The sequence below is a fragment of the Lissotriton vulgaris genome, chromosome 4_1 (genome assembly GCF_964263255.1).
Source record: "Lissotriton vulgaris chromosome 4_1, aLisVul1.2, whole genome shotgun sequence".
NCBI lineage: Eukaryota > Metazoa > Chordata > Amphibia > Caudata > Salamandridae > Lissotriton > Lissotriton vulgaris.
The window spans coordinates 1,090,627,284-1,090,652,156 of record NC_141691.1 but is presented as its reverse complement, the minus strand read 5'-3'; the positions used below and the strand labels follow the sequence as shown (position 1 = coordinate 1,090,652,156).

Below are 24,873 nucleotides of genomic sequence, written 5' to 3'. Positions count from 1 at the left end.
CAGGCACAGAAACGCTTCCACTTGAGTTTATAGGTCTTAATGGTCGATGGTGCTCTGGCGTTGGCCAACACTTCTTGACAATCGTGAGGAATGTCTAAGTGGGCAAATTCATTGTGTTGAGGAGCCAAGCTGACAATTTCAGCGAAACTGGGTCCGGATGGTACACCTTGCCCTTCTGAACTGTGAGGAGATTCGGTATTCGAGGCAGTTGTATTGGCTCGCACTCAGAGAGGAGGAGAAGCTCGGTGAACCAATATTGCCGGGGCCACCTTGGAGCAATCAGGATTAGACAACATGGTTGACTCCTCATCTTCCTGATGATCTTGGGAATGAACGGAATTGGCGGAAAAGCATATGCAAATATTCGACACCAATTCATCGAAAGGGCATCCCCGCTCGAGTCCTTGTGGGGAATCCAGCTTGCAAAGCGTTGGCATTTCCGGTTCTGAGCTGTTGCAAACAAATCCAGGTAGGGATGACCCCACTCTCGGAATATCTGATCCAGGGATGGTTGATGCAGCTCCTATTCGTGATTGCTTCCTGCGGACCTGCTGAGTGAGTCCGCTAGGACATTGGCAACCCCTGGGACATGGACCGCCGACAGATTGATGTGATCCAGGGCCCAATTCCAAATCTCCTGTGCCTGACGGGACAACCGGGCCGATCTTGTGCCTCCCTGCTTGTTCAGGTAATGCATGCTGGTTGTGTTGTCCGTTCGTATCAACACGGTAGAGCCCTCCAAGATCGCCTGAAAGGATTTCATGGCGAGAAAAATGGCTCTTAGTTCCAGCAGATTTATGTGCCATTTTTTCTGTTGAATGTTCCATTTGCCACTGACTGTCATCCCTTGGAGATGGGCGCCCCAGCCCTCCAGAGAGGCATCCGTGGTCACGATGAATCTGGGTCCTTCTGTCAGGAATGCGCATCCCACCTGCAGGTTCTCATCTTGCCCCCACCACTGGATGGAGTTTCTCATCCGAGGAGTTATGTTGATGACGTCCTCGAATGAGCCTGTTACTTGCACCCACTGACGACTGAGTTCCTCTTGCAAAGGTCTCATTCGCAGGCGACAGTTGGGGGTGAGAGGGATACAGGACGAGATCATCCCGAGGAAAGACTTGAACTTGCGAACAGAAACGCACTTTCTTTTTAGCAGTGATGAGGACATCTTGCAAATCTTCACTTGCCTTTCTTTTGATATGAACACTTGGGCGAGTCTTGTGTCCAGCGTGGCTCCCAAGAACGACTTCCTCTGTGATGGAGTCAGGTGAGACTTTTTGAAATTCACCAAAAAACCCAGGCTCTGGAATAGTGATAGACATCTCTGAACGTGAGTCTTTGCCAAGCCGATGGAACTGGCCTTGATAAGGCAGTCGTCCAAATATGGATACATTTGAACTCTCTCTAGTCTCAGACGTGCGGCCACCGGGGCTAACATCTTAGTGAAAACTCTGGGGGCCGAACGTAGTCCAAAGGGGAGTACTTTGAACTGGAAGTCCCTGCCAGCCACTCTGAACCGTAAGAACTTCCGGTGTCTGGGAAAAATGGGCACATGGAAGTATGCGTCCTGAAGGTCGAGTGTTGCCATGTGATCCCCTACTGAGAGAAACTGAAGGATTTCTTGAAGCGTCAACATTCTGAAAGATAATTTCTTGAGGTACTTGTTGAGGGCACGCAGGTCGAGAATTTGTTTCAGGCTGGGACAAAGTGGTGGCAGGATGTGTCTCTCACTTGCTCTTGTTGTCTCTCCCTCGATAAGAGGGTTTTCCTCTTGATTGAGAGTAATTATTTCTCCTTTGGCCATATGTTTGTTGACGGTATGGCTGGTATCTCTGATTTCCTTGGGTGTTACTGTAGGAGCGTTGCTGTGAATAACCTCCTCTGTTCGAGAAATTGCCTCTTCCTCTTGCGCCACGAAAGGAAGACTTTCGAAACTGGAGAGAGCCCAGCGACCGTGCCGTCTCTGTGTCCTTCTTTATGGATTGTAATGCCTCGTCAACATGTTGACCAAAAAGGAACTCTCCATCATAGGCCATGTCCATGATCTTTGTCTGGACCTCTAGACGAAAAGATGTAGCCTTTAACCAGCCTTGCCTCCGGAGAACAGCTGCTCCCGCCAGCTGGCTTAAACCTGTGGCTGCCACGTCCACTGCAGCATCAATTATTTCAGAGGAAACGCTCTCTCCCTCTAGTAGGATCTTTTTTGCTTCCGCTCTATCCGGTTCTGCAAGCTTCTCGATGAAGGGCGATATGTCGGACCACATCTGCCTATCATACCTTCCAAGTATTGCCAGTGAATTTGCGGCTCGGACCGTGGTTGCCGCAATAGTTGACACCTTCTTCCCTATTGAGTCAAGACGTCTACCGTCTTTATCAGGGGGAGTAGAGACCTGTGTAGATGGATTCTTGGCTCTTCTTTATGCTGCCTGTGTGACTACGGACTCAGTCTTAGCCTGACCAACCAGGCATGCCGGTGATGAACTAGGTGCTCTATATTTTTTATCTACCCTAGGTAGTACTGCGGGTAGAGAATTTGGTGTTTTCATTATCTTTAGACCTTCCTTCCATATAAAGTCAATGATTGGAATAGACCAAGTTTGTCTTTGTGGCAAGTCCTTAAAATCATATAGGAAGCATTTGTCTTGTTTAGCCTCCATTGAGATGAGGAACCTTTCCGTAGCTCTATCCATAATCTTATGGAAGCTGGCAATGTCCACCGGCGGAGAATCCGCCGTAGGCGGGGCTGCTGGAGAAGGGGTTTGTGCCTGATAATCGTCCCACTCCGACGATACCGACTTGTCGTCCAATTCACCGTCTTCTCATTCGTCTTCCGACGAATTTTCACCCTCTGCCTGATGGGATGGTACTGGTGAAGAAGGTAGTGCGGACCGTGCTTCTTCCGCTGCCACTTGAGAAACTGATTCTTGAAGTCCTAAAGTTGCCGTAGATGTTCTTGGCCTAGGCGTAGAGACATGAGAATCACCCGATTCTGAAGGTGGAAACCTGCGATAATAATCGCTTAACATATATTGGAGGTTTTGGAACAAATCTATAGGCATTTGCATGCCAGGTGTAGACCCAGTTTCCCGACTAGCGTGCTCCTGGAAATTCTCTTCCTCCTCTTGATCTAAATCTTGAACTTTTATGAGCAAGTCCGAAGGGCTCCTGGCCGCCCGGAAAGTGTCATCCTCGTAGGATTCTTCTTCCTCAGAATCCAACAATTTATCTGGTAGTTTTAAAGGAGACAAAGCTGTGGAGGATGAGCCACGCTTCTGTAGGAGCGAAGCAGTGGTAGCTGGTGATGGCAAAGGTATTGTGGATGCTCCTGCCGACCACACCTGCATTGCCGTACAGGTTGACAGTGGGGGCGTCGATGGAGTCACCGATGTTGATGACAAGCTTGATTCCCTCTGCGTTGTTAGATCCGTCGTCGACGGAGCGCCCGTCGACGGTAGCAGCTTCATCGACGATGAACTCGTCGACGAGGGCGTTTTCTTCTTCGTCGACGGCATTGTCAGCTTCGTCGACGAGGTCGTCGACGGATTCATTTTCTTCGTCGTCGACGGATCCATTTGCCTCGTCGACGGTAACTTCGTCGACGAGGGTGTCGTCGACGGTAACTTCGTCGTCGAGGGTGTCGTCGACGGTAACTTCGTCGTCGAGGACGGGGATGTCGTCGACGGTAAGGTCTTCTTCGTCGACGGCAAGGGATTCGTCGACGCCTGAGTCGACGTCGAAGAGCTCGTCGACGGTACCTTCAGGATTTCCATCGACGGTGGAGCGTCGACGATCGATGGGACTATCTTCGTCGACGGGATGGGTCTAACTTGGACGTGAACCAACGTCGACGGTGAGGAGGCTGAAGACATCACCATAGATGATTTTGGTGAGGAGAAAGTCACCGTTGAAGTGGAAGAAGTGGCCACATGAAGAGATGGCGACGATGAGGCTGCTCTTGAGTCTGCCCTGGCCAGAGGTGTAAACTGAGGTGAAACCTTATGAGCAGGTGCTTTGGAAACTATAGATTTTCCAGATTTTCCTGAGGGCGCAGATGTCACAGGTGGAGACACCTTCTTGGAGGTAGTAGGCAAACCAGAATCCTGAGAGGATTGGGCGTTTTTCAAAGTTTTAGCCCTAGGAGAAGCCAACTCAACCTCAGTTTTTCTCTTCCTTGAGGAGACAGAAGACCCTGAGGCAATGCTTCCTACCTCCGAAACAGGGTTATCCTTGTCCTTTATCCTCTGAAGCCACAGGAGTAGACGACCCTCTCTGTCCCTGAGGGTCTTTTGAGGGAAGGTTCTGCAGATTTTACATTCCTTCGCCTCATGATCCGGATACAGACAGTATATGCATTTTTTGTGAGAATCCTCCTTGAACAGCCTTAGCTTTCCACAGGAATCACAAGCCCTAAAAAGGGATTTAGAAGTAGACATCCTTTGAAGGTTAAAAAACCAACCAAAGTAAGAAGAAACTGAGCAGAGCTCAGGGAGACTCCCTTCACACGACGTGCGGTAGAAAATCTGAGAGCCTGAGCCTCTGGGGAGAACATTCTGGTGGGTGCTGTCGCCTGATTGGCTGCAGTTTGGTCTAACATAATGACTAGGATAGTCATGAGTGTGGGAGCTTTAGCTCCTGTAGATAGGGCTACTTTACTTCCTGGTTGGTTATTACCAAGGTTTTTTGGTTATTACAGGCATATTATTGCTTTTTTATATACCGTGGGACTCCCACTCCGACGACGGGGAATGATTCAGGCATGTGAATCTATGAAAGACACCCCAAATACTGGAGAATCATACATACACAAACCAATCAAAGGACAACAAAAAAGTCACACTTACCGGTGCAGCTCTGCCTCTGAGGTCAGTCAATGAGGGTAGGCAGCAGTCCATAACACGACACAGAGTGGGATGGGGTCAGTGAGAGTTGCTGACTCCACCCACTCTGAGGTGTCAGAGATTGGCATTTGCCCCTGGGCACTTCAGGGCTTAAAACTGAAAAGTCCAGGTCTGAGGCAATCAGCCACGTTCCCCCTTATCACAAGGGGGAAGGCCTCAAGATGCTTTTCAGCCTGGCAAAGTTTAGTTTAGACAGCCAGAAGCCTGTGCATTTAGTGCATTCCTGGCTGCTAGACCTGAAAGTAAAGTGTGTGTCAGGCTGACCTATGCTCAGCCTGACAGACGCTCTTCTGGTTGGGCAAAAGGTGTGGGGGGAATGGCCCCTTTGCTCACTAAGACTGTCTGTGGCTGGATAGAGTAGAGTAGAGTTGAGCAGAGTACAGTGGCGCTGAGCGGCAAAGAGTTGAGTGAATTAGCAAAGAGTTGAGTGAACTGGCAGAGGTGAGAACTGGCAGAGGTGAGAGAACTGGCAGAGTGAAGTGGTGGGGAGTGGCATAGAGTGGATTGGAGTGGCAGAGTGGAGGGCTGTAGAGTGGCATGGAGTGGCGCAGAGCGGAGAGTAGAGTGGCAATGAGTGTAGTGGCAGCAAGTGAAGTGGAGTAGAGAGGCATAGGTTGGCGTAAAGTACAATAGTGTGGCGCACAGTGGCAAGGCATGGAGTGGCGTAGAGTGAAGTGTTATAGAGTAGAGTGTCACAGAGAAGAGTGCAGTGGCATAGAGCAGAGTTGACACAGAGTGGAGCGGAGCTGTGTAGTGTAGGTTGGTGTAGTGCAGAGTGGCATGGCAGAGTAGAGTGGCATAGCGTGGATTGGCACAGAGTGGGGTGGAGTGGGACAGAGTAGAGTGGCATAGGCAATGAGTGGCCCAGAGCATATGGAAGTGGTGTAGAGCAGATTGGAATGGCAAGGCGTGACGCAGAGTGCTGTATAGAGTAGAAGGGAGTGGTGCAGAGTGGTGTAGAGTGGACTAGGGTACAGTGGAGTGGCGTGGTGTGGCATGGCATGACGTGAAGTGGCATGGAGCGAAGTGAAGCAGCATAGGCATCAAATTACCTGGAGCGGAGTAAAGAGGCACAGAGCAGAATGGCACAGAGCAGAGTAGAGTGGAGCATAGCAGCATAGCCGTCTTTGCACATGGAAACCCTTATGTTGTATGTCTTGCGCAAGATGTACACGTAGGGGTTTCCATGGATGAGGAAGGAAAGAGAGACCATGGTGAGGAGGAGGCAGCCACAGCAGGTAAGTACCTTTTTTTGTTATAATTAAGTTAGGGAGGGGCCTGCGAACTCCGCTCCACCAGGGAGTCAGAGTTTTGCCTGAACTCCGCGTTCTGGCGGAGCAGCATTCCCCGCCCGGGCTTAATATAGAGTAGAGTGGCGAAGAGAGGCGTGGCATAGAGTGGAATGGAGTAGAGTAACAAAGACGAGAATGGCAGAGAGTAGAATGGCATGGAATGGAGTGGTGTAGAGTGAATCTGCATAGGCATCGAGTGGCCTGTAGCGGAGTGAAGTGACAGAGCGGAGTGGAATGGCGCAGAGTGGCGTGGCGTAGAGCAGAGCAGAGTGCCGTAAAGTGGAATGGCGTGGTGTAGAGTGGAATGAAGTAGAGTAGTGTCGAGTGGAATGGAGTAAAGTGGCATAGAATAGAGAGGTTTAGAGTGGCCTAGAGTAGGAGTATAGAGTGGAGGGGACTGGTGTGGAGTAGAGTTCAGTGGTGTAGGGTAGAGAGGGGCAGAGTGAAATGGAGGAATGGCATAGAGTAGGATGGAGCGGCACAGTGGCATGGAGTGGAATGGACTAGAGTGGCATCAAGTCGCGTGGTGTTGGCGTAGAATGAAGTTGGCATACAGTGGAGTAAAGTGGGCAAAGTGCTGTAAGGGAGGGGATGTAGAGTGGGGTGGCATAGAGGAGAGTGGAGTGGTGCAGAGCGGAGTGACAGAGTGGAGTAGAGTGGAATGATGTAGTGTAAAGTGGGGTGGAGTGGCACTGAATGACGGAGTAGATACGTTGAGTATGGGTGGCGTAGAGTAAAGCAGAGTGGCAGTGAAGTGCCATACAGTAGAGTGGAATGACATGGCTTAGAGCGGAGTAGTGTAGGGTGGCATGGAGTAGAGTGGCAAAGGTTGGAGTAGAGTGGCAAAGGTTGGAGTAGAGTGGCGCGGGGAGTAGAGTGGCGCGGGGAGTAGAGTGGCGCGAGGAGTAGAGTGGCGCGAGGAGTAGAGTGGCGCGGGGAGTAGAGTGGCGCGGGGAGTAGAGCGGGGAGTAGAGTAGCGCGGGAAGTAGAGTGGCGCGGAGAGTAGAGAGGCGGAGAGTAGATAGGCGGAGAGTAGAGAGGCGGAGAGTAGAGAGGCGGAGCGTAGAGAGGGGGAGCGTAGAGAGGTGGAGAGTGAAGCGGCATAGGTGGAGAGTGGCTTGTAGAAGAAGGAAGTGGTGTAGAGGGGAGTAGAATGAGATAGTGCAGAGTGGAGTAGAGATGGGCAGAGTACCGTAGAGTGGAATGGAGTGGCGTACAAAGGAATGGAGAACAATGCCATATAGTAGAATGGAGTAGAGAGTGTAGAGTGAAACGGCTTACAGTAGCTTCGAGTGGAGTGGTGTAGAGTGGAATGGAGTGGCATAGAGTGGAATGGAGTGGCGTAGAGCAGATCGGAGTGGTGTAGAGTAGAACGGAGTGGCGTAGAGAGTGGCGTAGAGTAGAACGAAGTGGCCTAGAGTAGAACGGAGTGGCAAAGAGTAAAGTAGAATGGAGTGGCAAAGAGTAGAGTAGAATGGAGTGGCATAGAGTAGAAAGGAGTGGAATAGAGTACAATGGAGTGGGATAGTAGTGGAATGGAGTGGCATAGAGTAGAAAAGATGGCATAGAGTAGGATGGATGGCACAGAGTGGAGTACAGTGGCACAGAGTGGAGTAGAGTGGTACAGAGTGGAGAAGAGTGGTACAGAGTGGAGTAGAGTTGCGTAGAGTAGAGTGGTATAGAGCAGAATGGCATGTAACGGAGTAACAGAGCAGAGTGAAGCGGCATAGGCGTTGAGTGGCATGAAACGGAGGGAAGTGCCGTACAGCGTAATGGAATGGTGTAGAGTGCCTTAGAGTGGAAAGAGGCGTAGTGTGCCATGGATTGGATAAGACAGGCGTAGAGTGAAATGGAGGACAGTGGAGTAGAGCACAGTGGCGCAGAGTAGATTAGAATAGAGTGCAGTAGATCAGAGTTGACTGGTGTAGGGCGGCATAGAGCATATCGAAGCACAGTGGTATAGAGTGACAAAGAATGGTATGGAGTGGCTGAGTGGTGTGGCATAGTGAAGTAGAGCAGCATGGCACAGAGCGTAGAAGAGTGGTACGGCATAAAGTGGGATGGAGAGGCGTAGAATGATATGGCATGGAGTGGGTAGAATGGAGTGGTATGGCGTGGCACAGTAGAGTGGCACAGAGTAGAGTGGAGTAGAGGAAATTGGAATGGCATGGATAAGAGTTATGTAGAGTGGTATGGCATAGAGTAGAGTGGCGTAGGGCAGAGCGGCGTGACAGAGTAGAGTGGTGTAGACTAGAGTGGATTGGAATAGCATGGAATGGTGCTAATAGAGTGGAGAAAATTGACAGACAGTGGCGTAGAGTGGGGTGGCATGGAGTAGGATGGATTTGCATACAGTGGAGTGGCTTGTTGCTGTGTGGCATGGAGTGGCGCAGAGTGAAATGGTATGGAGCAGAGTGATTTGGAGGCATTTTGTGGCGTGGACGGGCAGTGTGTGGCTTCAAGTGAAGTGTCGCTACGTGGAGTGTCATTGTGCGGCGTGTTGTGGTGTGGAGTGGCATTGTGCGGTATAGAAACTTGCCAGAGTTGCCAATGAATTGTCCTATAGCACTTCAAAGTCCTATTAGGTGCAAGTAAGTGCTACATAATGCAAAAGAATAGAATCATCCCTGGACCGGAAACAAGCTTCCGAGGACCGGTTTCTGGCATTCCAGCCGTCTTCAGCCCGGCTTGCTTGAATCCAGTGGCAAAGTGAGCAAGGGACTCACGTCTGAGCATACCCTGCCACACTTATGGTGGCCAAAAGCGGTACAAAAGGGGGTGGTGATGGACGGAGCATCTGAATCAAACACTCACACCCAGTCAAAAGATCTGGGTTTAATCCATCACCGTTCTTTAGCCCACTCTGCCACCCCAGTTCAAGCAAGCCGGGCTGAAGACGGCTGGAATGCCAGAAACCGGTCCTCGGAAGCTTGTTTCCGGTCCAGGGAAGACATGGCTTGGCAGTTCGGGCTGGACTGTTCCCATGAGGCACAGGGTCAGACTTATTTGCATATAGCCATGTCTGAACTGGGGTGGCAGAGTGGGCTAAAGAACGGTGATGGATTAAACCCAGATCTTTTGACTGGGTGTGAGTGTTTGATTGATTCAGATGCTCCGTCCATCACCACCCCCTTTTGTACGGCTTTGCTTTTGGTGCCTGCCTGCTGCAGTACTAGCGCTCTCACTGTGCCTGCCCTGATGCTTGTGTTTGCTGTGCTCACGCCGCCTGCCCTCTGCTTGGGTCCTTGTGTGTTGCTCTGTGTAGCCTGGTTCCCTGACTCGCTGGAGCGATTCTTAGCTGCGACCTTGCCATTCAGCCATCATTTCCCCCCTCTTGAACTGCAACATGGGGAAAAGGGACCCTAATCAGCACAAACTGATCTTCAACAAAACTCCTGGCCCCACCTCAGAGGCTCCCCCTGGGGCGTCCACTGGCACTGTGGATTCCAGGGACCTTGAAGGCGCGGCCTCTCTAGTCACGGCTATGATGAGTGAGATGAGGGCCAGCTTTAAGTCGCTTGACAGCCGCTTTGACAGCCTCAACCAAAAATTGGCGGAGATGGGGTCTAAGGTGCAGGCCCACGACCGGAGTTGGGATGTGGTGGAGGCTAGGGTCTTGGATATAGAAGACAGCGCTTCGGCCTCGCTGAAACGACTGGAGCGCGTGGAGAAAATCCTCAAGGACGTGGGTATCAAGAACGAGGACCTAGAGGCCCGCAGCCGACGTAATATTCGCATCCTTGGTGTCGCGGAGAAGACTTCCACTGGTCATATGTACATTTTTGTGGAAAAGTTGCTCATTGAGTTGTTTGGCAGAGATACGTTCACACAAGGTTTTGTTGTAGAGCGGGTCCAAAGATCCCTGGGGCCCCGTCCACGTCCTGGCCTGCCTCCCCGTCCTATCATTGCAAGACTCATGAACTTTCAAGACAGAGACACTGCCCTTCGCGTGGCCGTGAGCTGGGTGAGGTCCAGTGGCAGGGCAGCAAGTTGTATTTTTTTCCTGACTTCACCATCATGGTCCAGGAGGCGCGGCGCAAATACAATGGTGTCAAGGCAACCTTGAGAAATCTTGGCCTCAAATATGGAATGCTTTATCCTGCAAGGCTAAAGGTGGATGTTGTGGGACGGTTTCGTACTTTTGATTCCCCCACGGAGGCGCAGGAATTCTGTCAACAGTATAAAAAGAGTGGTTCTGGCGCGGCTGCCGGTCCAAGATCGATCTCTCCATCCCAGGGTGGCTCGAAGAATAGTGTTGACCTCTTTTCAGATCCAGTGACTGGTTGATTGTTCCTTGCTGCATGTCCTCTTGGTTCTGCTGTGTTGCAAATCATCATACTTTTCTTCCATTCACCTATAACATGTTTGTTTGATATGCCTGACCGTCGAGGCGTTGTTGCGCCCCATGGCGACTGCCTCTGGTTCTTTGATCGCATTGGTTCGTTTTGGGAATGCTTATTTTTCTCCCACTGTGTTAGTACCATGTATTCTACACTTGTGCCTTATTGTGATCATTTGGGTTTGCCTCTTGGGGTTCCTAAAGAGGTTGGGTGGTGGATGGGGCGGGACTTTGATTCATTTCACTTTCATGTGATTGTTTCACTGTTTATTATGCTTTTTGGAGGCGATGGAGAAGCGTGCATTTCGGTTTGGTTTTGATCTTGATTCTCCAATGGTTAAGCTAGGATTACAGCCTGGGCCTACCGGGTTTTCACTGATGTCTTGGAACGTTAGGGGGCTGAATAACACCAAAAAATGCAGACAGGTACTTAATTACATCGTCAGACACAACATTGACATAGTCTTCCTGCAGGAGACTCACTTGTTCTCCCCGGACTCCTCACACATTGCTAGAAGTTGGGGGTTCCCATCGCTTTTTTTCTAATTACAGCAGGTATTCCAGAGGGGTGGCCATATTCATACATAAACGCGTCCCATTCGCACTGTCCAAGACCATGTCTGACGTGGAAGGTCGTACTCTGTCACAGGGACTCTTATGGGTCATAAAACAACGCTGGTCAGGGTCTACGGCCCTAATGTGGACTCCCCGGCTTTTTTCCATGACTTGCAGGTGCGTCTCCTCACATTCGACCCGGGGCTGTTGATAATTGGGGGCGATTTTAATTTGCTATTAAACCCTACTAGAGACAGTACATCCTCTTCCCCTAGTGTTAAACCCCGATCGCGTACGGTTCTTCTTGATTTATGCACATACTTCTCATTAATTGACATTGAGAATAAATTACATCCACACCTCCCTGACTTTACCCATTATTCAGAGTTTCACAACACCTGGACCAGAATATATTATTGGCTCCTTTCTCCTGGGGTTGTCAGGTGGGTGGACGGGCTCCTCACACTCCCACGTACACTCTCGGACCACTCTCCCATTATTCTTAAACTGAATGTCCCCAGATTAGGTGGCTATGAGAGGCAGTGGCTGTTTCCCGGGAAGGCGTTATTAGATCCAGTTTTTACAGGGGAAGTCAGGCAGGCGATTGAGGACTATTTCGAACGAAACACTGGATCGGTGGATACTTGGGCGGTTCTGTGGGAAGGGTTCAAGGCCTATATCCGTGGTGTTTGCATTGCCAAGCACGCAGGGGTGTTGAAAGACATACGGTCCACATTGGCCCGTGTCGAGAAAGAACTTTCTGATTTAGATAGGGACCTGTTGCTAGCGCCCTCCAGTGCGAATGAAGCTAGGCGTCTATCACTGATGATGGACTTTAGAGATGCGGCAGACAGAGAGTTGAGGTTCCTCAACAAGCAATCCGTCGCGCACTGATACGGCGAAGGTGAAAGACCCGGTAGGTTATTGGCTCAAAGGCTCCGTTCCCCTTATAACGCATCGTACATCACTGAAATCGTAGACCCACGGGGTGATTTGCTCCATACCATTTCGGAAATTTGTGACACCTTTTCCTACTACAATAATCTATATACGTCCAAATTGTCGGGAGATTTGCAGGCTCAGGGTGATTACCTTGCCAGGATTGCTAAGGTCTATCTAGAAAAGCACATGCAGGATTTTCTGGCTTTCCCCATTACTCAAGATAGTATAGTTGAGGCTATTGATGCGTTGAGGGGTTGGTTAGCACCTGGACTAGACGGTTTTTCCGCTGAGTTTTATAAAGCCTAAAAGGAGGTCTTGGACCCTCGATTAGTGGAGGTTTATGCCGAGGCGCTGGAGGTGGGCCGCTTGCCTCCTACGTTTCAGGAAGCGGTCATTCTTCTGCTTCCTAATCCGGGCAGAGACTCTAAAGTATGCAGCTCTTACAAACATTTATCTTTGTTAAACCTCGATTATAAGATTCTGGCTAAGGTCATTGCTATCCGCCTTTCACTATTGATGGAGGCTATCATCTCCCCAGCGCAGTCAGATTTTGTGCCGCATCGTTCAACTTCTTTAAATTTGAGGACTCTGGTTACGGTTTTACATAGAATTGACCCTTCCATCCCGGCCGGCGCTGTCCTTCTCGACGCGGAGAAGGCGTTTGAGTCCCTCAAGTGGCCCTTCTTCTTATCCATCATGAGACGCATGGGCATGCCGGAATGTTTTGTCTCTACAGTGGCTCTTTCATACACTGAGCCTACCGCTAGACTGCGCCTTAATGGCACCATCACCGAACCCTTTTCCTTGACTCGGGGCACACACCAGGGATGCCCTCTGTCCCCTTTGCTTTTTATTCTGGCGATGGATCCTCTGGTCCGTCATTTTCAAGAAAAAAATCTACACCGTGTGTTACAATTCCGCACTGGCCCCCTCCTGATGTCACTGTATGCAGACGATACAATTTTATATGTCAGGATGCCTCAACTTAATCTTGAGGCTCTTTTCTCAGAAATAACTTGTTTTGGCAAATGTTCTGGTCTCAACATCAACTGGCATAAGGCAGTTATCTTTCTGCTCACCCCTAGCACGTCCGCTTGGGATTGCTCCTGCCCCCTCGAGTGGTGCCGGGATGCGGTTAAATACTTGGGTGTGCATATTCATCTCGATACCGCCACCATGATTAGATTGAACTATGGCAGTGCAATCAGTTCATTAGAAACCCAGATTGAGAGATGGATACGTCTTCCATTATCAATGGCAGGGCGTATTTCCATAATTAAAATGATTGTCCTCCCGCGGTTTTTAAACCTTTTTAACAATTTTCCGGTCCCGTTCACCAAAATCTTTTTCTCACAGTTGCGCTCTTTATTATTGCGCTTAGTATGGGGAGATAAGACTACGCGGGTCAAATGGCGGGTGCTGACTCTTCCCTATGTAAGAGGAGGCTTCGGGGTACCTGATTTTTACTCCTATTTCCTAATAGCACAATGCTCCTACGCTCACCCCTGGTTCCATCCGGACGTGCGCATCCTATATTTGAAACCGGAGGCTGATTTGGTATCCTCTCCACTGGTTTCCCGTGCGACCCTCGTGACATACCGACTGTCTCGACCACCTGTTGGGCCTGGGACAGATTGCGCAGACTACTGGATCTCACCCAATTATATTCGCCGGCCCTACCATTGCCCAATCCCTCTTGGTTACCGATCACAGGGGAAATGGTGGTCAAGCACACGCTGGAGAAATTTCGTATTCATACCATTGGTGACCTCTTCCCTGAGGGCCCCGCTTTTTCCATTTCAGAAGACTCCCGATTTTCTGAGCGGTCTTTCATGGACTCCTTTATCTTGACCCGATTACGATCCATGCTCTGTGCCTCGTTTGATACCTTCCCACTGGCTCCGGACCAAATGCCTCCACTGACGCTCCTTATCCAACACCCCACCCAAGCACATATGGTCTCTAAATTATACAAACTGTGTAGTGACCCCAATCCCATTTCTCACTCCAGGGTGTGTACTGCATGGGAAGAGGATCTGGGCAAATCTATCACGTACGACCAATGGGAGCAATGTTGTAGAGCTACCAAAGAGGTTTTCCTAAATAGTAGGCACAAACTCCTTCATTTTGAGTTTCTCCGCAGGCTTTACCAAACCCCAGCATGCTCACGCAGAATTGACCCTACTCGTCCCAACCACTGTCTTAAATGCAAAGCTTCCTTTGCCGACTTTGCTCACCTCTCTTGGACCTGCCCCAACCTCCAAGATTACTGGTCTTAGATACACAGGGCCCTGGGCGACATTTTAGGCATGAAACTGGTCCATACTCCAAAAATAGCTTTGCTGGGCCATGTCGCCAAATTCCCTCATTCTGTTAGGAGACTCGCTGCCTTGAGCTTCTTGTTAGCCAAGAGGGAAGTTGCTTTGCTGTGGGGTGGTAGGCGACGCCCAACGTTGAAATCATGGCTTAGTAGCATGGCTTTTTGCAGCATTAATTGTGAAGAATACACTGCTCAGATCCCTAGTGCGTCCAGACACGTAGACATTTGGGGTCCATACAGGGCCTACATTGCTAGAGTAAACGCCGACCACCGGTCTCAGAGAATGGGATTGTCCCCCGAGGAGGTTGGCTGAATTGGTACTGAGTTATAAATAGGCTTTCCTGTTTTCAGTTTCTATTTTTGGTAAATTCTGGTGGGGTTTTTTCAGTGTTTTCAATATCTTAAAAAACAGTTATCAGTGGTTACACATTTTCGCGCCACTAAAAACAACAGAAAAAGTGTTTTCCCGGTGTTTATGGAACATTTGAGTCCATTGAATTCCTTCCCCCACGAGGAAACCAACCCTCTGAGGTCACCGTTGTAACTTTTGTACAGGTAGACTGGGCAGGAGCCTTTCTCGAACACAAGGCCATACTGCGGAACTGGGGAATTAGAGTCTACCCTTACTCAACGCCAGGGTATCCAATCACGCTGCTATCTAGAGCAACCACACCCAGCAAGCCGGCCCTCACCAAAAACACAGAGCATGGGAGGCCGTTCTCTGTTCTAAAAAATGCCTCAGGGTCGGATATAGAACTTAAATGTCCCGAAACAGCGGCGAGAAACAAAGAACCAGACCACGTCTGGGGATGGCTGCCAGCAGTATTGGCCTCAAAACACCCAAACTGACCATCGATGGCAGGGACACCAGCAGAAACACACAATCCATCCAAATCACTCCTCCCGGCAGGGGCACAACAGCACAATGAGGATAATAGCAAGGGGGAGCTACTTTTTTCACTGTGCTCATGGAATATCAGCGGCCTACATCAAAAAACCTTAAACGAAGACACCATGGCTTTCCTGGGGGAACATGTGGCAATTGCCCTACAGGAAACCTGGGAACCGGAGGGCCGCCCCATAGAAGGATTTATCGAATATCGGAAATCGGCACTTAGGGACAGCCGCTTCGGCCACCCCAAAGGCGGGCTGTCCACATACATATCCAATAACCTAAAAGGTGAATTCAGTCAACTTTACTTGAAAGAAGACTGGCTACTGGGGGTCAAAATTAATCTCCGGACTAGACACCGATTGCTATTACTTATAAATGTGTACATTAACCCTAACACCCGCACAAAAAAAGACCACCTGGCCCGACTCTGCGAAATTATGAATGATATAGCTATAGAATATCCTAACTCGGACCGCATTATCACAGGGGACTTTAACACAAACCTATTTCAGGGGAACATAGCAGACTCAGAAGGACCCAACATGACCAGCATTATTGAGGCTGTCCCCCAAACCAAACCTCCTGTGCAAGTTACCAATATATTAGGCGAGGCCACTGTGATGAGACTTTACAACGCAGGGTACCTGGTGGTGAATGGAAGATCGGCCAGCGACTCCCCTCCAAACTGGACCTGGTCAAATGGAAGAACAAAGTCCTATGTAGACTTTACCATTTGCAATTCGGAATTCCTGTTTAATCTGGATAGCTTCTCCGTCCTGCCAAGAACCGAAAGCGACCACAGGCCGTTGGTTATCTCCTTCACCACAAATTTTGCTCTCCACAAAAAGGCACCATTTACCTTCAAAGGAATACATTCCGATAATCTAAAACGCCTGAAATGGAGTGAGTCTAACTGTCAGAGCATCTTAAAAACAAGCAAGGATTTTATTATGTGTGTTCGAGTCCAAGCGGTTTCCCCAACAGCAATATGGTCGCAGTTATGTGCACATCTGATCAGAACTTATCCAGTGACCAGGCAGGGCCCAAATCGCACCCCACCAGTAGGAGCAACAGCCCTCCCCATTATAAAAACACTAAAAAGAACGAGAAACAACGCACTGAGGTTGCTATCAAAATTTCCAGAGAACAGCAGCTTCCTCGTTGCATACCGTCATGCCCAAAAGGCACTTAGGGGGACAGTTACCCAAGAGAACAAGGCCCAGGAATCTCAATTCTGGGTCAAACTGGTATGGGAAAGTAAGCAAAAGAACTCAAAGAAATTTTGGTCACTTGTCAACTGCACCGATCGAAACAGAACATCCTTTGGATCAGCGAACATTCAGGAAGCAGACTGGATCTCATACCTAACAGAGCATTTCCAGGTACAAGATCACCCTGATCGCCCCGGATTAACATGGGTTCTTGACACCGGCACGGGCGTAGCACCGAATTACCCACCCGATTTAATGCAGGGGCTCACCTCACCCGATGAATTGCCTGAAGAAAGAGTAGTTAAAGCACTGACGAAAGGAAGACAAGACGGAGCACCGGGCCCGAATGGCCTGCCACAAAGGCTATTCAAGTCCGACGTCCCCTTCTGGTCTATGGTGCTATCAAACCTCTTTAATTACACCCTGAGCTCTCAAACAATTCCAAATTCTTGGAGAGGTGCTATCATCCATCCCATTTATAAAGCTGGAGCACGAGGCAACCCGAACAATTACAGATTAATCGCCCTGCTGGATATAGAGGCAAAGCACTTTGCAGGCCTCATTTTGGAGGACTTTAGACAATGGGCAAAGGACAATAATCTGATTCTCCTGAATCAAACAGGGTTCGTTGCCAAATCAGGTACAATGACAAATTTACTGACAATCTCCACCATCATTGACAAAGCTCTTTCAAACTCCAGGTCGATTTTTTGCTGCTTTGTTGACTTCAAAGCAGCATTTGACAGGGTGCCCAGGGCTGCACTGTGGCAAAAACTGAGGCAGTTGGGAATTCCAGACAATATCCTGAATCCAATCATCCTGCTGTATTCCAACACATGGGTTCGAGTGAAGTTAGGGTCTGGCTAGCACCTCTCCTGGAAAATCTCGACCTTTCGTGGTGTCAAACAGGGATGCGTGCTGGCCCCCCTCCTCTTCAACCTATTTATTGCTGACCTATCAAGCTCTCTAGAGAAGGTAAATCGGCCATCCACCAAAAGTAGGAGGTACGGCATTATGCAATCTCTTATATGCCGACGACCTGGCACTGTTCAGTCTCACCAGAGTGGGGCTACAAAGACTCCTTGATGCCTTAATGCAATACACGGCCAACAATCAGGTAGAAATCAACATGAAAAAAACCATGGTTGTTCCGTTTGGCAAAAAACGCTACAGCGGTGGAGGCTGGACAATAGATAAAGAAAGCCTCTCAATCGGCCAATCTTACAAATACTTAGGGGTCCATCTGGACTCCAGGGGCAGTTTCACCAAACAGAACACTGTGATTACAGCCAAGGCTACAGCGTTATTGGTATCCTTGGCTAAGCTGTCGAGGAGACTCTCAGGCCCCACTGTCTTGCCTTTACTGGAAGTGCTTAGAGCAAAGATCGGGCCAACACTTTCGTATGGCAAAGAGATTTTTAAGGGCAAAATGAACAATACCTTAAATAAACTAACAACTAAACTCTACAAGAAATTGCTTCACCTGCCGAGTTCTTCCTCGCCAGCACAGGTCAGACTAGAGTTGGGCTTAATAAACTATGAAGCTTCCAACGTTGGCTCATATCTTAACCTGATTCACAAATTAAGACAGGCAGAAGCAGGTACCCTGGAATTCCTAGTCTGGAATGAAATCAGTGTGAGCAATCCGGGGGGATCATTCGGCCAACTCCTAAATGACTACATTCAACAAATGTCTGCTGCGGATCTCTGGGCTCTTAATCCAAGCCAGACTGTTTTCAAAAACACAATTAAAAAAGGTATAAGATTGAAATCCCTGATTATGGACAAAGCTCTTCTAGCGAAACGCAGTCATGCCTGGGCAGTAGCCAACTCTTATAAACGATTATCCCCGGCCAATTACCTATCGACAACATTTTCTTATCATCTAAAGCGATGCCTGATCGCCCTCAGACTGGGAGACTGGCGTATCCTTCAAAATCTCCCAGTATGGCGTCGAAAAAGGGACAATCTAAGGTGCAGAGGGTGTGGGGCAGCAAACAAAACTTTTTTGCATGTGCTTTGTACATGCCCTTTCTTTATTTTCCAACGTAGACGCCTACTCAGGCCAGAATGGAACAGGCTGGGAGTTCGGACTTGTAGGCACGCCATTATTGCTGCTCTGTCCTTAGAGAACACTGTTTTAAATATAAAATTGGCCAAATTCGTTCAGCAAGTTTATAGTATTTTAGAAAAATTGGAAACGACTAATGCCTTGCTGATAACTGTGTAGAATGATATGTACTTTCATTTCATCTGCATTGTCCGGGAGTGCTAATTTTTAAATTGACACGCCCTAGTAAGCACTGATAGGAAGGCCAAATTTTATTTTGTTTTTCTTTTTAATTCTTTTAACCTGCAAAATTGTACTTAATGTGTTGGTAGAATCTTTTAAAGATATGCTTTTATATATCTAAATAAAGGAATTATTATATATTGGAACGTTTTGCTTTTATTATTGCTTGCTTTCTGCTCTGAAAGAACATGGTATTTAGACAGTGTACTTATAGTGTATATGAGGTCCAAATAGATTTTTGCAAATTAATCTTATTGTAGTACACTATACAATACTTCTTCAGTGAGTCTTTGGGTCATGTGCGCTCGCTCTTTCCTTCCCATGTAAACTTCTGTGAAAAGGCCATCTCAGCATTCTTAGCCCATTGGGCTGAGAACCATCAGCTAAGGGACACAGTTGGGATGACTTTCTTTGATGCCACATAAAGCACGAAATGATAACAATTTGCGTTTTAGTTCCTGTGCATTAGAAACCAGTGCACCAGAATGGACTAAAAAGTCAATAGCATCCCTCATTAACTCTTAAGATTGTAAAGATGCTTTCAGCATACCATCTAACAAGTGGCAAGGATCTACTACAGGGAATCACTTCAGTTCGGGTATCAATTTTGACAGGTCATCACACAACTTTTTTATATACGTAGCTGAATCACTGCAAATACAAATAATATCACTCCAATCTTTGTTGATCTTGGAAAGAACCTTTTTTGCAGAGCATTACAAGTGACACTGCGTTCCATATTTTCCAAAAGTCTGGTGTCATGTTTTCACCACTATACCAGATGCTTGCTGATATATATACTTATCACTATACCTTGCATTGAATGTTTAAAGCCTGAGGTATTGGTAATTCACCAAATATCAATACTGACCAACTGGAAACTATGGTCTGATGTATTAAGGGTTTTACTCATTCTCTGTGGGTAAATGTGATGACACATATTAGGAAAGATTTTTATGAAACCAGCCATTGTGCCTATCGGTGAAAGAATCAAATGCAGCCAAAATATCAAATATGAGTTTGATATTTCCTGATTCTCTATAGTTAATAAAAGAATTAAACTAGACCTAAAACATGAAACTAAACCCTGCATCTTTAGACCAAAGGCCACAAAACTGAAAAAGTAAAAGGAAGAAGAAACAATATTTTAGTGGCATCCCTAAAGAACAAAACTCAAGCAGAATAATGTTAGCCAGCCTTTCTTACTGCTACTTGTATAACAAAGTTACATTGTATTGACCCCTTCAGTAAGAACAAAATTACTTACACTCTTTTTCCTTTCTTTGAATGGCATTTAGTTTGTGGTTGTCCAGGTGTTTTTTCAGTGTTTATATGTTTTCACCGGTGAGGGCTATTTTCCTTTCAGCTGGGTTTTATCAGTTATTATAGGTTTAAACATAAAATCCCACAGCCTAGTTATAAATAATATGCATATGTGCTCTTTTATTGATGTTATTTCCTCTGTTGTCTTTATATTTTTCTCAATGTCACCAATGCAATCTTTGTATTGTCCCCGACCACACATGTGTCACAGTGTCAACGAAGAACTTTTTGATGCCTCACCCATGTCTATATAGATACCGCCCTCTGGCTGTTTGATGTTCCTGAACTGCAACATATGTTAAGATGTATTTGGTAATGCACGCTCTCCTTATTATTATTATTATCTATATATTATGCCATGTAACACACATTTTGTTACTGTACATATATGTGAAAAGGGTAAATAAAGTTTTTAAAAAACTAATACCACTAGCCTTTGCAGAGTATTATTTGGATTTGTACCACACAAGAGAGACCTAAGGGGACTCTGAAATCCGCACTTTCCAGACATATCTACCCCTCCTGAGACTTACAGAAGAAAACATCAGGGAACTAGACTGGGACATAATGGTAGAGAAGGGGATAGACATTTCAGGATATGCAGAGTGGTGAAGTCCCAGAAAACAATGTTTTTTTCTGCTGAATTCTTTAAGCTACTGGACTCCCATATAGAACACCCATTTATTTAAAATGTTTATAGAGGCGTCAACAGCATGAGAACTGCCGAGACGCCTCCAACATGCCACAATTTTAAACCATTATAAGAGAGGATTCCCTCGATGTAGAGGTGAAGGTACTGGCAAAGGTAGTAGCAAACAAAATGCGCAACATTTATCACAAGGCTGATTCATTCGGACCAACCAAGCAGCATAACTACCATAAAATTGGCTGGACAAATCAAGAGCATTGGGGAACTACTGCCAATCACATCTCTTGACGCCATAAAGGCATGAAATTCCATTTAACTGCCTGTAACCGATTTTGGTCTTAGAATCATGATTTGGGTTTGGTTCAAATCTACAAGCATAGATATACCTACTATATTTAAATCCCACTGATGCAGTGAGAATGTAAGGGCTACTTTCCAGATTTTTCAGGCAAGATAAAGGCACCAGAACTTGTCCTGTCTACACTCCTGTTCACATTAAAACCTCTTGCATGTTGGGTCACTTCAAAGACTGCAATTCAAATGTTCTGCATGGGCAAGAAAATAGAGGGCCATGCAGATGAAATACTTTGGCATGCAGAAAAACACCCTCTGAGTGAGACCTGAGCTCTTATCAGTGATTTACAAAAAATGATAAGGGCAAATGGGGTTTTGGACGCTGGACTACGTGCGCGATGACTGCTTTACATATTTAGGAATTGATATTACAAGGAATATAAAGACATTTTTCATTTGCAATCTATAAGTAATAGTGGCAGATGTTTATACAGACATGAAAAAATGGCTTCAAATGCCAATCACACTGATCAGTGAGAGGCCACATTTAAATGCTAACTCTTCCCACACTACCATACATTGTGCAATACTCCAAGCATGATCACACAGGCCTGCTTTACTCTCTTGTGTGCTAAGTAGGCGCTAGACACATTCCTGCTGCGTGGGTGTCACCACAATCATGCAGCAGGAATGCAACCACTGGGCAGCCAGGCAGGGCAAAGCAGCCAAGCCCCCCACCACACATGTATTTATTTAAGAGGTTTTATATAGCACTGGCTTCACCCCGAGGCATCACAGCGCTTTACAATTGTAATAACGAGAGTACATGGATTAAAAAAAAAAGAACATTAAGACATGTAAACTGTACATGGACATGTCAGGCCCTGTGGCAACACCTTGGGTGAAACAGGTGGTTTGGTACCTGAGGGGTGAGAATCCAGAGAATGATGTGCAGGAGCCAGGTCCTGCACCGAAACCCCCCACTGCGCACTGCCAAAGATTGTGCATAGAAGAGTGTTGGGGGCAGAGCCTGATCAGAGGCTCTGCACTGAAAGGGAGTAGGCTGAATAGGAAAAAACAAACTGAAATTCACAGACAAAATACCAAAAGTTAAAGTGACATTATTGTTAAGTATGCCAATAATATCTTCCCTTGCAATAAAAAAAGATTTTTAAAAATTCATAGAAAACCACAAAGGTTAAAGCGACTTTATAGTTAGATGTTGAAATAATATGAAAAGTAATGTTTAAAAACACTGAAGTCCACCAGTTAGAGTTTAGTGAGCTAACTATAACTTGTGCCACTGCCATGCGCAACATATGACCTCAAATATTACATCACTCATTTTGGGGTAAATGGTGGGAGTACTATGGACTGATGAACTAACTGAGGTATGCAGTATAGAGGGTAGGCAAGAACCTAGAAATGTGTTGCAATGAAGGGACGTTCAATGGGTGCTATGTTTTATTGCACAATGGTGCTTTGCATATAAATCAATAAAATAGGTTTCTATAAAAAAAATGTACACCACTTATAACATATAAAATGACAAAATTGATCATACCTTTGACATCTCAAATGACATTATTGATGGGATCAGTGATAATACTATTGTCATATACAGCATAGAGTAGGGATCACCAAACTTTTCTGTAGTGATAGCTACTTACGATCAGTAAAAATCATTGTGAGCTACTGAAGGCTAAGCAACTCGCATATTGTCACCGGACGACCCCATGTCCATCTTAACTAACTTTAAGCATAATGTCCATATAGCCAGATACTATCGTTTGAACAAAATACTTTCACTAGGGGCACTATGACAGGGCTGCAATGTATGTAACTGAGAGCGTGGTCTGTGGGGATGTTTGAACATGTGTGTGTGTGAATGGGCTATATGTGTACGGGTAACTGAGACACTGTCATAAGTACTTGTGGCACAGGACATACCTTTCCCCATATGTGGCCCCATTACATGTATAAAACAATGGGAGAAATTTAAAGTGCAGAAAAATGTTGTGCAAAAATGTTCAAAATATGGAACATTTTTCTGCACTTCAAATGTCTCCCACTTAAAATAATGGTTGTCTTTTTCACTTGGAAATATGGCACTGTGTGGGGAAAATTAATCTGAAGAGTTAACTTTGTTTATATGTAGGCCATAAAACTCATCATTTCACTTTTAACCTATTTCCAAGTGTCACACTTACAAACACCAAGCATCTTGCTCCCAGTGTCCTGTAGATAAGGTGCCATATTTATAACAGAAAAATACATTTGTTTAAATGGGAGTCATTTTTAAGAGAAGAAGCATGCTTCATAAAACATTAAGGGGTAATTGGCTTAAATTGAAAATGGAGAAAGACATTGATAGTTAATGTTTCATAGAAAAAGTTTTCTTCTCTTTAAATTTCTCTCATTTGAAAAAAAAATGATTATCAGTTATAAATACGGCACAGTGTCTACTGGCCACTGAGAGCAACAGGCCTGCTGATCGTAAATGTGACACTTTCTCGACAGTGTCATATTTATAAGTGAAAAATACAACCAATATTTTAAATGGGAGAAATTTTAAGTGCAGAAATTGTTTACATATTCTGAATATTTTACCATGTGTGTTATACTTGTAATGGTGCCACATATAGCAAAAGGTATGCCCTGTGCCACAAGTAGATACGACACAGGATCTGTTACCCGTACACAAACATGTTCATGCATCCCCACAGACCACACTCTCAGTGACACACATGGCAGCCCTAGTGAAAGTATTTCGTTCAAAATATAGTATACAGCTCTATGGACAATAGGCTTAAAGGCAGTTAAGCTGGGTGTGGGGGCATCTGTTGACAATATGCAAGTTGCTCAGTATTCAGTAGCTCACAATGCTTTTTAATGATAAGAAGTAGCTCTCACTACAAAAAAGTTTGGAGATCCCCGATAATATAGATATATAGACAGATATACACACACACACACACACACACAATATTAAATATTAACAGAAATGTACCTTTCAAATTTGGAATCAACATCAAAGTTGTTGACATTTAAAACAAGATCTATGCTGTTCTCTGCACTGATAGTTGACCTTGTGGTGGTATACACGCTGAGCTGAAATAAAGCAGAAAAAATTGAGAAAATCAAATATTTGCATTTTACCGCAGCTGACTGAAGCTTATAAAGCATAAGAGGTCATCAATTTGAGATACTTCAAGCAGTTCTTTCTAATGTCTTTAACTTTTACAGTTTTTGGTGATTTTATAAGCAAGATCCAGGTGAAGTCAGATGATGGGGAGTGGGAAAAAAAAGTGCTAGAAATAACTAACAGTGGGCAACTGAATTATTTATTACATATTTTGTACAGCATTGTGTGTATCTTTTTGGCTAGGTCATGGTTCATCACCTCCGTGCTTTATACTATGTGCATGGATTCCTTTGCAAGCATTACTCATAACTGATATGTTAAGATTGTATGACTATTTCTTCAAATAAATTATGCTTTGCAAATTGTTTCCTGGTATGCAACAGCTTAAGTCCATCATGCACAAGCAATTAGTTTTGTAGCATAGTGTATTCTTTTTGTCTTTTTAATCTCTTCGTTTTTATGTGTATATTCTGGAAAGTTCCAGAGGAGTATTCTGGAAAGTTCCAGCAGAGTCCTGAAGAATCCCCACCCTGTTGGGTGTGGTCTTAGCCTATAAAGAAGACTTCGGTTGTGGAAAATGTGCTTGTTATTGAGGAACTTCCCAGAGGCTGGTGCATTGATTTGGGACAGCAGCTTTTACCTACGTGCTGGTTCTTTCCTTGTGCTGACTTCCTGGAGTGAAGAGTTAAGTGTGGTCTCTCTAAACACTGCAGGTTT

General features: G+C 46.3%; 1 protein-coding gene across 4 annotated transcripts in view; it reads right to left on the bottom strand.

Moving 5' to 3' along the window:
- CLPTM1L (CLPTM1 like) overlaps positions 1-24,873 on the bottom strand; it is a 2,174,700-nt gene that overhangs the window by 1,882,814 nt on the left and 267,013 nt on the right. For 2 of the 4 annotated variants that reach the window (XM_086965312.1, XM_086965310.1), the window contains exons 2-3: positions 24,022-24,122; positions 21,934-22,074 (exon numbers count right to left, since the gene is read on the bottom strand). In XM_086965312.1, coding sequence (XP_086821438.1) covers positions 21,934-22,074; positions 24,022-24,122 — 242 coding nt within the window. The remainder of the gene's footprint in view (positions 1-21,933; positions 22,075-24,021; positions 24,123-24,873) is intronic. The other 2 variants (XM_086965311.1, XM_086965313.1) reach the window with 1 other exon arrangement.